The sequence below is a fragment of the Crotalus tigris genome, unplaced genomic scaffold, assembly GCF_016545835.1.
Source record: "Crotalus tigris isolate CLP2741 ecotype Arizona unplaced genomic scaffold, ASM1654583v1 scf7180000018018.2415403412:4055106, whole genome shotgun sequence".
Classification (NCBI taxonomy): Eukaryota; Metazoa; Chordata; class Lepidosauria; order Squamata; family Viperidae; genus Crotalus; species Crotalus tigris.
In genome coordinates this window covers 2,082,910-2,097,375 of record NW_024096780.1, presented here as the reverse complement: position 1 = coordinate 2,097,375, position 14,466 = coordinate 2,082,910, and the positions used below count along the sequence as shown (strand labels likewise).

At 36.8% G+C, this 14,466-nt stretch overlaps 1 protein-coding gene across 7 annotated transcripts in view; it reads right to left on the bottom strand.

Annotated features, from left to right (window-relative positions):
* CDH18 (cadherin 18) overlaps positions 1-14,466 on the bottom strand; it is a 605,479-nt gene that overhangs the window by 165,921 nt on the left and 425,092 nt on the right. For 6 of the 7 annotated variants that reach the window (XM_039346754.1, XM_039346753.1, XM_039346759.1 and 3 more), the window contains one exon: positions 4,847-5,323. The exons of the other annotated variant lie outside the window; for it this stretch is intronic. In XM_039346754.1, the coding sequence (XP_039202688.1) occupies positions 4,847-5,074 (228 nt within the window). In that variant the 5' untranslated portion in view covers positions 5,075-5,323. The remainder of the gene's footprint in view (positions 1-4,846; positions 5,324-14,466) is intronic. 7 annotated transcript variants of the gene reach the window in all.

Below are 14,466 nucleotides of genomic sequence, written 5' to 3'. Positions count from 1 at the left end.
CAATGAAACTATTCAGGCATATAATAGTGGAGCTGACATCTTCTCGAGGCCCTGAAGACTAAGAAATGGTGATAAATATAAAAGATTAAGGAATTAGCAAGATTTTTTCCCCTTCTTCAAAGATGATGATGATGACAATGATGATGGTGATGGAAGGGACTTTGGAGGTCATCGAGTCCAACCCCTTGCTCAGGCAGGAAACCCTACACCAGGGCTTTTCAACCATTTTACTGATTGTACCACTTTTAGGATATGGCAATATTCGATTACCACCTAGCAAGGTGTCAAAAACTTGATGACGAAAAAAAAAAAACCTGTTCAAAGTTGCAAAAGTACTGAAATAACTTATGACCATTTTTCTCACTTATGACCACTGCAGCATGGCAAGGGTCATGTGATTTATATTTGGATGCTTGATAACTGATTCATATTTATAATAGTCAGTGTTCCAGGGTCATGTGATCCTCTTTTGCAGCCTTTTGACAAGCAAAGTCAATGGCAGAGCTGCTGGTGGCCAAGTGCTAAGGCGGGACTTCCTTTCCTCTCTCCCTTCCCTTTCTTCCTCTTTCTCATGCCCACCTCCTTCTGAAGGAAGAATTTGAACCCCCCCTGCCATATTTTCCCTCTTCCATATATTGATCAAACAAGGAAAGTCCTCCAGAGACAGAAAAGACAAGCTGCTGAGCAAACTAGCTTAAAAAGGCACATTCCCCTTTAAGAATTAGCTACTGGCTAGAAAGGAAAGTAAGGAGCACAGCCTGCACTTAAGGAAGAAAAAAAATGTAAGTACTGGCTGCCGGCTAAGGCAACCTCCCCAAATGGCTCCATTCATAAGTAAAGGAGTGCTACAGGCAAAATCCATTCAGGAGAAAATTACTTCAAAATCCCTTGCAGCAAAACTTACAGCTAACAGCAGAGTAATAGAAGCTAACACGAGACAGTAGCCATCAGCCAAATACAAATTGCCAAACACTCCTTAAGAACACAAAGCCCTCATTGTACAAATCCCAGAACTTCAAAATCACAAAAGCACATAAGAATCCTTTCACTCTCCATCTCCTTCCCACCTCCAGCCATTGCTGCCTTTTTCCATTCCTCTTGGAGGGCAACCCCTCCCTGCTGCATTTCTTGTCTGTTTGCTGCTGCCAGCATAGGTGGCTACCATAGCAGTTGTAGATCAGCTCATGGCCAGCCAGCTAGCCTGCTTGATCTCCTCTCCCCTCCTCCCCCTCCCCCTTCTTCTTCGGTACAGCTGACTCCACCTCCTCCCAAGGCTGCTGCTTTTTTCTCTCTCTCCTTCTCCTGCCCAAACTGCCTCTTTTTATAGGCTCTGTCTCCGCCTCCCTCCTTTCTCATGGGGGAGAGTGAGCCAGAAGTGAACCTGGGGCCTTTGCAGCTCCAGAGGGCTCTCTCACTGTAAGTCCTTGCCTGTGCTGGCTCTTTCCCTCCCCCACTACACTTGGCTAGGCAGGGCTGCGTACCATGTGCCACTCATTAATGTACCACAAGTGGTACGGGTACCACCGGTTGAAAAGCCCTGCCCTACACCATTTAATGTGCTAATAAGCAGCTTCCATCCTTACTTGTATCACATTTAAAACCATAAGGCAGCAAATGAATGTATATTTTAAGGGTCATATTAGAAGAATTCTCAATGTCATTCAAGATAGATAGATAGATAGATAGACAGACATTATTCACATACATACATATACATATAGGCAAACACATAGTGCAAGAATTCAAAGCAACATGTAACTGCTTGTGGAAATCCAGCCTAATAATAATTCATCAAGCTCTAGCAACTTTATTTATTTCGTTGGTTGGTTGTATTTCCAATTTATAGGGATGCCTCAACTCAAAAATTATTCTTAGCAGTGTACATTTAAAAACTAATTGATTATATGCCAGTTGGTGTCAATTCATAGCAAACACTCAAATTTCTCCAAGATGAAAAAAAGAGACAAAATTAATAGAAACCTGATGTAAGAGGAGAAATACATATTACAAACAAAAGAAACAAAGACAACATGACTATAGATTGTGTGAAATATTTGTCTCTATAGTTAATCAAAATGTATAGGTTTCATTTTAAGGTGGAAAAAAGTCAAACAAACAAAATTGGTAAAAAACTTTGTGGCTTAATTATAATCACTATCACTTAATGTCACTATCAACTTACTGTACCTGCAAATTGCGACTGATTTTCCTATAGTTTTATTTTTAAGTAGATACATTCATAGATGAGGAAAGCTTCTGATCTTGATTATACTGTAAATGTAATATAGGAGATGAAAGATGTCCAATTATTTCTGATATTTTCTCAGCCACACATGCAACCCTAAATACAAGTGACTCTATAATGCTCATATTTCTGCCATCTGCCAAATAAATAAGAGACGGAGGATAATTTAGATTTAAAAAAGCAACCTGGAAGATTGAAATATGCCCTCCATTTTTCTTCTCTGGTCAAATTGACAAATGCATGTATCTCTGCTGTAGCCATAATTGCTTTCGCTTTTAAAGTATGAAAGCCTACTCCCATTATAACATTACTTTGCCTAAAAACAAAGATCTTTGGTTTGGTACAAAGCCTGGACAAAAGAGGATTAAACATGAATTCAGAAGGAAAAATCTTTAATCACCACATTTACTGGATATATTTGGCTATCCAAGCAATTGCTGAGGATTTTAAATATATATATGGAGGGGATTTTTTTTAAAAAAAGTGATTTGCATTTATTATTAAGTTTCTCAATATTAGCCTGCCCTGTCCTGCCCCTTTTTAAAGGCATAGAAATCAGGGTGCAAGCTAGTCTTGTTTCTTTCTTTTTCATTTTATATGTTGATTTGAACTATAATTCTGCAGTTGCCAACATGTTGGAACACTCCATGCAAGCTGATCACTTGAAGGGGAGTACAGCTATTGCAACTGAACCAGAGACACAGCCAAGGTGAAATCAAGAAAATGGGACACTCAAAATGCTTGTTCCCTCTTTGTTAAGTTTTGTTGACAGCAAGGCATTTCCATGGGTGCATGAAGAGGTAGTGGGAGCAATCCTATTCACTCTGAGCAGAAAAACCGGGGGGGGGGGATTTATTTTATATTTATTTTATTTTATCTTTGTCTCAACCTTCAAAAAAAGGCTGCTAAATTATTTTAACAGTCATATAAAAACCCATAATTTACAAAATGCAGCTAATGTGGGTACTAAGAAAATTACAACCATTGTTACATATTAGAGAATGTGTTTGACATAAGTATATGAAATAGGATTGGTTGTAAACTAATGTTTTGCTATCATTAATGAGTTCTCAAATTGATTTTGAACCAATTATTCACCACTTATTAATTAGATAATGTCAGTGTTTCCTATATCTTTTAGGTTACTGAACCTGTTAATTAAAAATAAATAAATAAATCCCAAAAGCCTTCGCCAAAAGCCTTGAAAGGTAAAGCTTTAGCAATTGGCTGCATTTTTTCTTGTTCTGTTTTTTCTCACAAAAACCCAGAAAAATTTGCGAAAGACTAGGGTTCCTCAAAACACGATTTAAAAATGGGATAGAGACTGGAATAAGGGACTGACTACAATGATGAAACAGAGCAAACGAAAATTAAAGGCAACTACTTATAGATATTTTGTTTCATGACATATTTCCTGCAAAATAGAAAAAAAAACCCTCTAATTTGCAATAGACAGTCAATAGTTTCATATATGTAAACTGCATCTCCTTTGTTTCACATATATAGCATAACAGAATTTCCTAAAAATAACAGGAATACACAGAAATACACACAGAAACACACAGGCCCAAACAAAGTGTTCCTATTACTTAAGCATATATGTTTAGATATTATATATATATATTATAAAACATATATCTTTTAAATATATTTTACACCATGTATTAGAGCAGGCCATGGTCCATAACAATTGTGTCATTCACATTCATAGAATGGTATTAAAATATTGTCTCTTTATCTTTCACAACATTACATTACGGAGATCTCCTGACAATATAATCATGAAGGTTTGGCATTATTCCCAATTCAAAATAAAACCAAAACAAATTTGGTAACATGTAAAATACTTGTGTAAATCAGCCAATATTCTAGCAGACACCAAGTGTCTTTTTGGACTGTGGCAATACAGAAATATGTTAAACATACATACATACATACACACACACACACACACACACACACACACACACATACACAACACACACAGAGAGACAAACCCAGGTAACCATATATAAAGATTGCTATAAAAAAATTCAGTGGTTCTCTGATCATTAATTCTATTCAGGATTTTAATATTCTCCTACTATAGGCTTAAGCCCAGAGTGAAATTCAAATTCATGCAATTCACATTGCTCCCGTATCTGCAACAAAGGCAAATTCTGCAATATTGCATTGCTAAAATTTATCCTTATATTAGCAATAAATGGCTGTTTATAAGGAAACATTCCCACAGTTAATTGAGATGTTCTTCCTAGAAATAGTTTCTGTTGAATGTCAAACAAAGTACTATAGTGAAGTTACCACTATGTATTAGAGCAGGCTTCACAGTGTTGTACAGCCCTCTCTAAGCATTCAGCATATTGCCTCCAAGAATATGGGTCCTCATTTTACCAACCTCGGAAGGATGGAAGGCTGAGTCAACCTTGAGCCGGTGAGACTCGAACTGCCAAACTGCTGGCAGCCAACAGTCAGCAGAATTAGCCCGCAATACTGCATTCTAATCACTGCTCCACCACAGCTCTTGTATAACATATGGCCTTGAAGAGGTTTGGAATTAATTGTGGCACAGAAGGCATCTGTAGAACACTAGAGAGATATTACCTTTCCAACATATTGTGGATCCGGTCCCATGTGCTCTTCTAAAACAAAGAACTGGTTCCATACCCATCCACGTTTGGGCCGGTGGTGGACTTCTGTTTCCCCCTCTATATGTCTGGTTTGATTTCTAGTCACCTTAATGGAGCCATGATGTGCAGTTCCATAACACCTCTGCACAAAACAGAGACAAACTAGGACTGGACAGATGCAAGATGTGCTCGTAATTCTCATTGTAGGATCACTTTCCAATTCAAAGAGCTTCTTTCTTCGTTTTCCACTTTCTCTTTCCCACTGTAATCCGTTAATAGTCTCCCATGGATGAAGGAAATAACTGATTTAAAAAAACAGTCCATAAAGTTTGTTTTAGCTTGTCCATGATTCAGTTGCCCATTGGTCTGTTCACATCATGAAAAGCCAAGTGAAGAAACCACTGACATCGGTGATCTTCACAACTGATTGTTGAAGCCACACATTTTATACCTAATGGAAAAGAAAAAAAAAATACATACCACTAAGTTCCAAAATCTCAGTTTTCTACTTTAAATAATGAACATTTATCTTACGGTATTAGATGGTTATGCCAAGGAAGTATCCCACAGAAACCTTTTGAAAGAATGAACATCTGAATGGGGTGGACATGCATATAGATTTATGCATTTAAAATTAGTATTGTGTGTCAAGATGAATAGAATCAAGAGAACAAAATTACAATGAGTACGAAGCCCCTGTATACTTTATTTTATTTATGAAGGTTTACCAATCATTAAAAGCTCTGAAGCAGGTAAGACAATTTCTATACATCATGTTTGTTTAATTTATTTTGGGAAGTTGGCTTTTATACTCAAACTTCTATAAGTAGTCTTTGTCATCCCAATTCAAGAGAGATTATGAGAAGTAAGAAAACTGTAGAAACAGCCCCACATGTATTTCTTTTGGAAAATACAGAACTTTCCACATTACTGGGCAACACATAAAGACAACTGTTATGCAATACCTGGATGATATCTCCTAGGCATGGCACAGCATTTTTGTTGAGCCAACTGAATTTAATTTACACTTCCCAAATTAGTGTGAATTGGAATTTGTTTACCTCCTCCTCTAATATACACTTTTTCAAATATTCTTAGAGTAATCAAGAGGCTTGAATATTTAAAAACTACCTAATATATATATATTATAGAAATAAATGCAAATATTTTTAAAGTTTGCAAAAGTAAGTAGATATTTGACAAGATGGACTAAAGACATAAAACTCTGGAACAGACTGATTTTTAGACTTACCAAGGCACTCATAATCATTCTACAATGCAGCTACTCCAAAATCTAACAAAATAACAAGTCACACACACACAAAACTTTCCATACCTATGAGTACCATTTTATGTTAATGTGGCAGGAAAGAAAAATGAAATAATATATATTCGGTAGCCAGTAGAGCAAACATTAAGAACACATCTTAAGGGCAAGTTCTTGAAAAACAATAGCAAAGTCAAGTCACAGGAAAGATGTAGGATCTGATAACAAACCCAGCTCCACCATGGGATATGAATTTTTTTGTCTTTTACACATACACTTAAAAATGAAAATTCCCATTGGAACAAAGCACTGTTACAAGTGTCTGTACTCTGTCCAAATACACTTCTGTCAGGCGTCATCAAGGCAGAGAGCAAACACCAGCCCAGTCTTTTTCTACTAATTAAGGAGGGAGCTATCCCCCTGGAGATGCATATATTTTCCAATACAAATGAAGCCATTACAGCAAGATGGCACCATAGCTTTTCTCAAAAGAAATAATGTGAATAGTTTATACCACTTCATGCTTCTAGCCTCTACTTTCATTTCTCCTTCCAAAGAATCCTGTTAGATACAGATCAGTGTTTTACATGTGCATTGTTCTTTGCTACCTGAAATGCCTAAAAATATACTTGTATAAGGAATATTGTTAACTATATTATTCTTCTTTTGTATATTTTGTTTTTTTCATAGAACAAAACATAGCATATAGACTTCGATCATTTCAGCTTTTCAAATCTGTAAAAACATTTCTCAGTCAGAGAGAAGGAATAAAGCTTTTGTTATATGTAGCTATTGTTCCTTTTCTTTTTTTTTCTTTTCTTTCTATACATGGCAGTCTAAATATTAATGAATATGTTTCAAAGTTCAAAGATCTTTTCCAAAAATGCTTTATCAGAGTTCCATTCTCTTTTATAAAAAACAGAATTAGTCGCACAAAATTCATTATTAGAGTTCCTATATTTTTCCTATGGTTTTTTTTCAATAATTTGTTATTCTTAACAATACTATTTAAGATGTACGCTTCCTTTTCAATAATAAATTATATTCTTGAATCATCATTTTTCCTTCGTTCAAAAACATTTTTTTTGTTTTATTATCTCTTTATCACAATCCAAAATCACTTCTGCTTTACCATTCTGAAGTCTTCTTAGATCAGTGGTTCTCAACCTGTGGGTCGGGACCCCATTTGGGGTCGAACGACCATTTCACGGGGGTCGCCAAACAATGCAGTCTGCCATTTTTTCCCCCTTTTCCTTAGCTGTGCTACTCCCTTTTATTCTATTGGCTTTTGAAAGCCAATAGAATAGACTCTCTTGAATAGAGTCTAATTCTATTGGCTTTCAAAAGCCAATAGGAATTGTCCAGGCTGTCTCTGCCCTGCTGAGCCCGCCAAAAGTCCCATTCTGCAAATGGTGCTGCACCAGTTGAGTAGTCCTCGACTTACGACCAGTTGAGTAGTCCTCGACTTACGACCGGTTGGGGGTCGCGGCATTAAAAAGGTTGAGAACCACTGTCTTAGATAAATTCTCTCTCTCCCTCTCTCTCTCTCTCTCTCGTTTTACTTTTGTTACTCCAATTCCTTTTATCCTCACTGTTCATTCCATAACATATTAGGTAAGAATTAATTCTTTAAGTATGATACTAGCAAGGTCCAAAGAAATAAATGTTAAAAGAGCTCAGTACAGACAACTCATCTTTCTGAGACTATAATATTAATATTAAAAAGTTAGTATTCTATTAATTGGAATGAAAGTCAATTTTGTAGTAATTTTGGCATTCCTGAGAAAAGTTCTTTATTGAATATCACAAACTAGCACGACAAAGTACTTTGGATTAAAGAAGTGTGTGCTTTATTTGTGCTGTTCTTTCTTTATAAGGCAATTGTTTTAATTGCAATCATTGGAGGTAAAGATGAATTGCTAACTACTAAGCTTCTATGTGAGTATACTCAATCTATCCTTGACAAAATGTAACTAAACTTGAAACTAATTATGACATTTACTTCGACAATAAGCAGTTAAAAGTAGCTTCCTTCCTCATGCAAGAGAGAAAAGCATGCCTTTCCACTGAGCTACTTCGTTCTTTGTCATCACCTAGGAATCTCCATGAAATTAATTTTGGAACTCAGAAGGGAGTCACAGCAAGCTGAAATTAAATAATTAAACAAGGCCTGGATGCTAGTTGTGGGAATCTACGGACAAAGTTTTCTAGCATAGCTGAAAGTTATTAGAATGTACCACTTCCTGCTTATTGAAGCAGAAAAGTTCAACTACATTACCAAAATGCTGGCCATGCACTTGTCTGAATTTATGAATGTTCACACTAGATACAGTAGCATGCACACAGGGTCTGCCCCATAAATTGCTAGCCCTACCCATTCAATCCCTGTCCTTGCTGCTTTGAGTGATGGTGATGCAAGGAAAATTTTGCACATTCACAACTGCAAACCCTGTTTTATCAGGGGATATATATGCCATATATCCAGGATATTAAATGGTATAGTAGAGGTTTGGTTTCCATCATTGACAGACTGACTTAAGAGTGAATGAGCCAAAACCTGACAGAATATATTTCATAAATGTCATGTATTTTGTGTGTTTCTGTGTAATTATGACCATGCATTTGTTGCAAAGTGGATAAGCATCCCTTTGGCTGTGAAGACAAGGGGATCAGGTCCTTGAGTAAGCCAAAGCTAAAGCACTGGTTTAAGAAGATTATCAAGGAAGGAGGATTAGGGCAGAAAGCATTGATTAGGCAATAAGGATAAGGAAATAATGCATGAGATCAGCTAGCAGACAACTACATTTCCAAATTATGCTCAAACCAAACTTCAAAAATATACAGAAAGGTTGCCTCAAAAGCAAACGTAAATGTCCTGATTTTTTTTTTTTGCCTGCTTGATTCAAAATACAAATCAGAAAGGAATCTTCTAGCATCCTTCCCTCATCAGTTACCCAGAGAAAGAGCAGAAGAATTAAGAATTTCAACAAGGAGATTTTTTTTTTCTCAGTTCCTCCAAGTTTCCTCCTCATTTTCTTAATTTAAATGTAAGGGAAAGATGGATCATTTAATACCATGGGACAGCCAGTCTGATGTAGTGGTTAAGGCACTAGGCTAGAAACCAGAAGACCATGAGTTCTATTTCCACTTTAGCCCCAAAAGAAGCTGGGTGACCTTGGGTCAGTCTCTCAGTCTCAACCCTAGAGAGAAGGGAAAAATACATCCCAAAAATGCTTCCAACTGCAGGGACATATCTCTGTAGTTGCCAGGAACCACAACTAGTCCGAAGGTGGAAAGGAAATAAGTATGTCATATGTCATCACACTCTGTCAAGCAAACATAATTTTAGATAATTCTTTAGAGTTTTACAGATCATTCAATTCCCACCTATTTTCCTCAGCCCGGTTACAAGGAGACCACAAGGTATTGACCCTGCAGAGTGAGTAAATAGAATCTCTTTCTTTGCCTCATTAGCAATGCTCAATGAATCTAAAATTACTCTTCCATTATATAAATGAATTGAGGAAGAAAAATCCTGTAGTCTTCAAGTAAATATATTATATGCTTTTGTGAATAACAGATTTTTATTGATAGTGATTTTATATTTCAGCTGGGTCAAGGAATAGCTTAAACTGTATTGTACCCAAACAAGATAGAATCAGAAAACATTTTGTCTTATTGAATAATTTAAAATAACCAAATGCAGACAGCTAACCAAATATAAATTATTTGATCTCTTTCGAGCATGGAAATACAGGGATCCAAAGATTTTCCATTTATCTATAAATAAAGATTTGATGCAAATGTAATTCAAATGCAGCTTTGAGGGGAAACAGAAGGACAAAGCAAAATATATAAGAATGTGGTAATGTGAGATTAAATATGCTACATCAAAACTCTATATGGGTTGATGCTGGCCCTCAAAATCTAGACTTAACTACTGAATTTTATTGGAAAGATGTACAAGGATTGCTTGCAGACAAATCAAACTAGGATTTTTTTTTAAGGCAGAAGGAATGAAAAGCACGATTGTCTTCATTAAGCCCCAAAAATCTAGATTTTAGACTATGCTTGATCCAAAACAGATGAAGGCATACTCCTTCTGGTCTTGTCTTGCTCGGTCTGCTACAATTTAATTTGTTAAAAGCCAGTTCTAGTACAGTAAATTAACGTAATGTTTAGCTAGCACAATAGGAAGAAGCTTCCTGTGACTGACTGTTGCTAATGCATCATATTTTTCCATTATTTCCCAAACTCAGCATAAAGATAACTTTCAGTGAAACAAAATAACTTACAATATTGCCCAACATTTTGGGAAAGCTACTTCTCAGAGGTTTGTTCATAAGAGGAAAAAAATCCACTACATTATTTTTATCTCACCTTTATTATTTTCTTATCCAGTAGATCTTTCTCAAACTTCTTTAAAAATAATCTTATATTTACAAAGAAATATAAAGAAGAAAACAAACAAACAAAAAAAACCTCTTAAACATTCAAATAAGAAAGCATGGCCTTAAAACTAGTACATAAAAAGCTTTGCCGTTAAAATAGCCATCACGTGTTAAAATTAACTCATCAGTAAGTCAACTGCACAAAAAGAAGGAAAAAAAAGATAAGGGGAAAATAGACTGGAGGGGACTGGCAATTATTCTCTTTTTTTCCTCTTCCAAGCAGCTTTAGTCAAAGGAAAAGGTTGTCAACTATTAAGAGGCTTTTTCTTTCTCCCTCCATTTCAGAAATGAGCTACATGAGGCTATCTCTTCAATTTCTTTCTTCTTCTGCCTCCATTTTTCATTAGACAGATCCAAAACATGCCTGCTATATGTTTCTTTCTCTCAGATAGCCACAGGATTTTGGTAAAGTATTGGCTTTTGCTTGAGGGTGATCTCTTATCTTTCCCTTTTGCTCACTGTCTCCAATCTCACCTCACCTTGCAAGCACCCAGCATACTTCTCTGTGAAAAAGCCATCTGATTTTCTCCTTTTTATGTTACTATACTGGCAAAAAGAAACACCAGGTGAGACAAGCTTTCATACAGCAGGGGGTTTTGGCTTTCTGCAGTTTATGGTCATATTTGGGATGCTGAGAACCTTTTATGGGTTCTGTTACAAGTTGACTGACAAGTTCCATCCCAAAGTACTCATTTGCCAGAAAGTACCCAGGTGAGCTTGCTCCATCTCCACTAATACCAAAGAATGCTGTCTAACGCAGGGGTAGGCAACCCAAAAGACTTAAAGAGCCACTTGGACCCGTTTCCCACCAAAAACAAAACACTGGGAGCCGCAAAACCATTTTGATATCTAAAATGAAGATAACACTGCATATATCCTTTTTTACCTTTATTATAGGTGTGTGTGTGTTTTTGTGTGTGTGTTTTTATGTGTGTGTATGTATGTGTGTGTGTGTGTATATATATATATGTATATGTATGTATATATATATATATATACATACACACACACACACACACACACAGGTAAAAAAAGGATATATGCAGTGTTATCTTCATTTTAGATGTCAAAAGGGTCTGTCTCTCTCTCTCTCTCTCTCCCTCTCTATCTGCCCTTGGTCTGCCACTCCTCTTCCCCCGCTCTCTTTCTTTCTCTCTCTCTCTTTCCTCTCTCTCTCTCTCTCTCTCCCTCTCTCTCTTTCTCTCTCTCCCCCCGTCTCCTATCTGCTGCTCACCTGACAAGCTTCAGGCTGTTGTCCAACAAGATCGGGGTAAGCAACCTCGTCTCTTTTATGACTCATGGACTTCAACTCCCAGAATTCCTGAGTCAGCCTAGCTGGGCTAGCTAGCTCTCTCCTGCCCTTCCTGCTTCCTGCAGAGACGCAGCAAAGGGGGGAGCTCCGCCCAGTAAGCTTTTCAGCTCCTCGGAGAACACTGTGAGTGCACTCTCTTTTTTTTACACACACACACACACACACAAACACAAAGAGAGAGAGAGAGAGAGAGAGAAGCAGGGAAGCGCAATTGCCTCTCTCTGTTTCTCTCTCTCTCTGCAAAGGCAGAGGAGGCTTGGAGCCGCAGGGGAAGGCTCAAAGAGCCGCATGCGGCTCCGGAGCCGCAGGTTGCCGACCTGTGGTCTAACGTAAGCACATTTCCAAACAAAGCGATGGGCTGCAGCGACTTATGATTTTGTTTTATGATTGTTTCTTACAATACCTTCTGCATTAACCATTAACCTCAAAGTGTTCCTTGAAGTAATGCTTGAGGAGAAGAACTTTGATTTGCAGAATGCTACTTACCATTTAATAAATAAATAAATCATGAAATAAGATAATTTGATGGAGCATGGAGTCCTTCTCCATACTATAGTGAGACACAGAACATGGTTCAAATTGGGAAACTTCAAAAAGTGACGAATAAAGAATGAGAGAAGGCAATTCTCAGTCCTATGTTTACACATGATAAATAATATCACAATGCTGAGTTTTTTCCACTTACTCTGCATATATTTGGGTTTTGCATGACCTTTAAAATGTTATTCTCATAGCTGAAATATAAACAGATATTTTACTGCAGTCTCTGTGTGTACATGCATGTATATGAGAAAGAGAATGATTGGCAAAACAGCCTTAAATTACTCAAGAACTCATTAATTAAAGCTTAAGCAATAAAGCCCTTTATCTAATTTTAGCTGTCCTTTTAAAGCTGATTTCTAAAAAAAATCTTTTGCACAAGTGTTGATGGGAAAGCCAGCTTTAATAGCTTACCTCCTGGCAAAATGCCCAACAACTAAAGTCTACAACTGACTCATGGTTTGTTTTTCTCAGCCAACTAAAGTCAAAAGCAACCAACCAGTGTTCTTCATCTTCAACCAAGCTCTCACATGCCAGACAAATTAAACTTTCTAGGATGTTTGAAAATAATTGTTTACTATCCTCTTCTCCCCATTATTTTTCATGTATCTCTATTAAGACATGATATGTAAGTTTTGAAATATCCCAAAAGCAGAAAATATAGATGTACATAATTTTCCTGAAATGCCAAAGTGGTTTTCTCTGAAAAATAAATAAGGGAGGGTGTAGATGTTAGAGCAGAATCCAATCTAATTTTACCTTATACAACAGAAATAGGAGCCTGAGAACGGCAATATTGGCTGGGCAACGGCTTGGACCATTGTATGCATATATGTATGTTTGTGTAGGAATTTTCCTCAAAATGCAAATAGCAGATACGGAATAAGGGTCAAAAATGGATGAAACCCAGTCCAGATTTGACCCAGTGTCTGTTTCTAAATTTGTGGAGGAATTTTCATCAGAGAAAAAAAAAAAAACTCTCCCCCTTCTTCTGAATCAGATGTCCTGAGGGGGGGGGGACTTATTTCCCAAAATCTTGAGTCTCCAAATGTGTTCTTTCTGAGCCTTGGCTTCCAGGTGATTCTCATAATTGACTAAGAGGATGAGTCTAAAACCTTAGACAATTCAAGCACATGAAAATTCATACCCAAAGCAGAAATGTCTGGCAGATCTCATGAGGAAATAAAAGAATTCTGGATTGCAGAAGCCACAGGTAGTCCTCGACTTACAAACACAATTCAGCCCAACATTTCTGTTATGAAGTGAGACTTGCCCCATTTTATGACTTTTCTTGCTTCAGTTGTTAACTGGAATTGATAAGTCAGTAACTTGGTTGTTAAGTGAATCTGGCTTCCCAATTGACATTGCTTGTTAGAAGGTCACAAAAAGTTATCACATGACCTTGAGACACAGCAACAGTCATAAATATGAACCAGTTGCCAAGCATCTGAATTTTGATCGCAGGATCATGGGGATGTTGCAACATCTGTAAGTGTGAAAAAAGATCATAAGTCACTTTTTTCAGTGCTGTTGTAACTTTGAACGTTCACTAAATAAACTTTTGTAAGTTGAGGACAACCTGTACGTGTTCTTAGAAACTTAAGATTTCAAAACCCTGTTTCAGAAAAGAACATATAAATGAATTAATTACATGGAAAGATAAATAAAGATAATTGTACAGAAAGAAGAGCATGGCACAAAAACAATATGTTAAAATACACTGCATTTTCGGATGAAAAAAAGGACTATAATAGCATTCGCTATCCTTCTGCCACAAATTCCAAATCTGTTAAAGAAGAAATACTATAGTAAGAACTCAGAAGTGATCTGTGAATTATTTAAAAGAATCAAATATTGGGGAAAATGCCAAGAGTTTTACTATGTGCATAAATACCAGTTATTACATAGCTCTGGAAAGTCTGGTTCACTGGAGATATATTTCACGGTACTTGTCTTTTTACAACAGCGTGGGGTTTGGTTCACTTTAACAGAAAATGTCTGTCCTCAGTCACAATGAAGGGGTA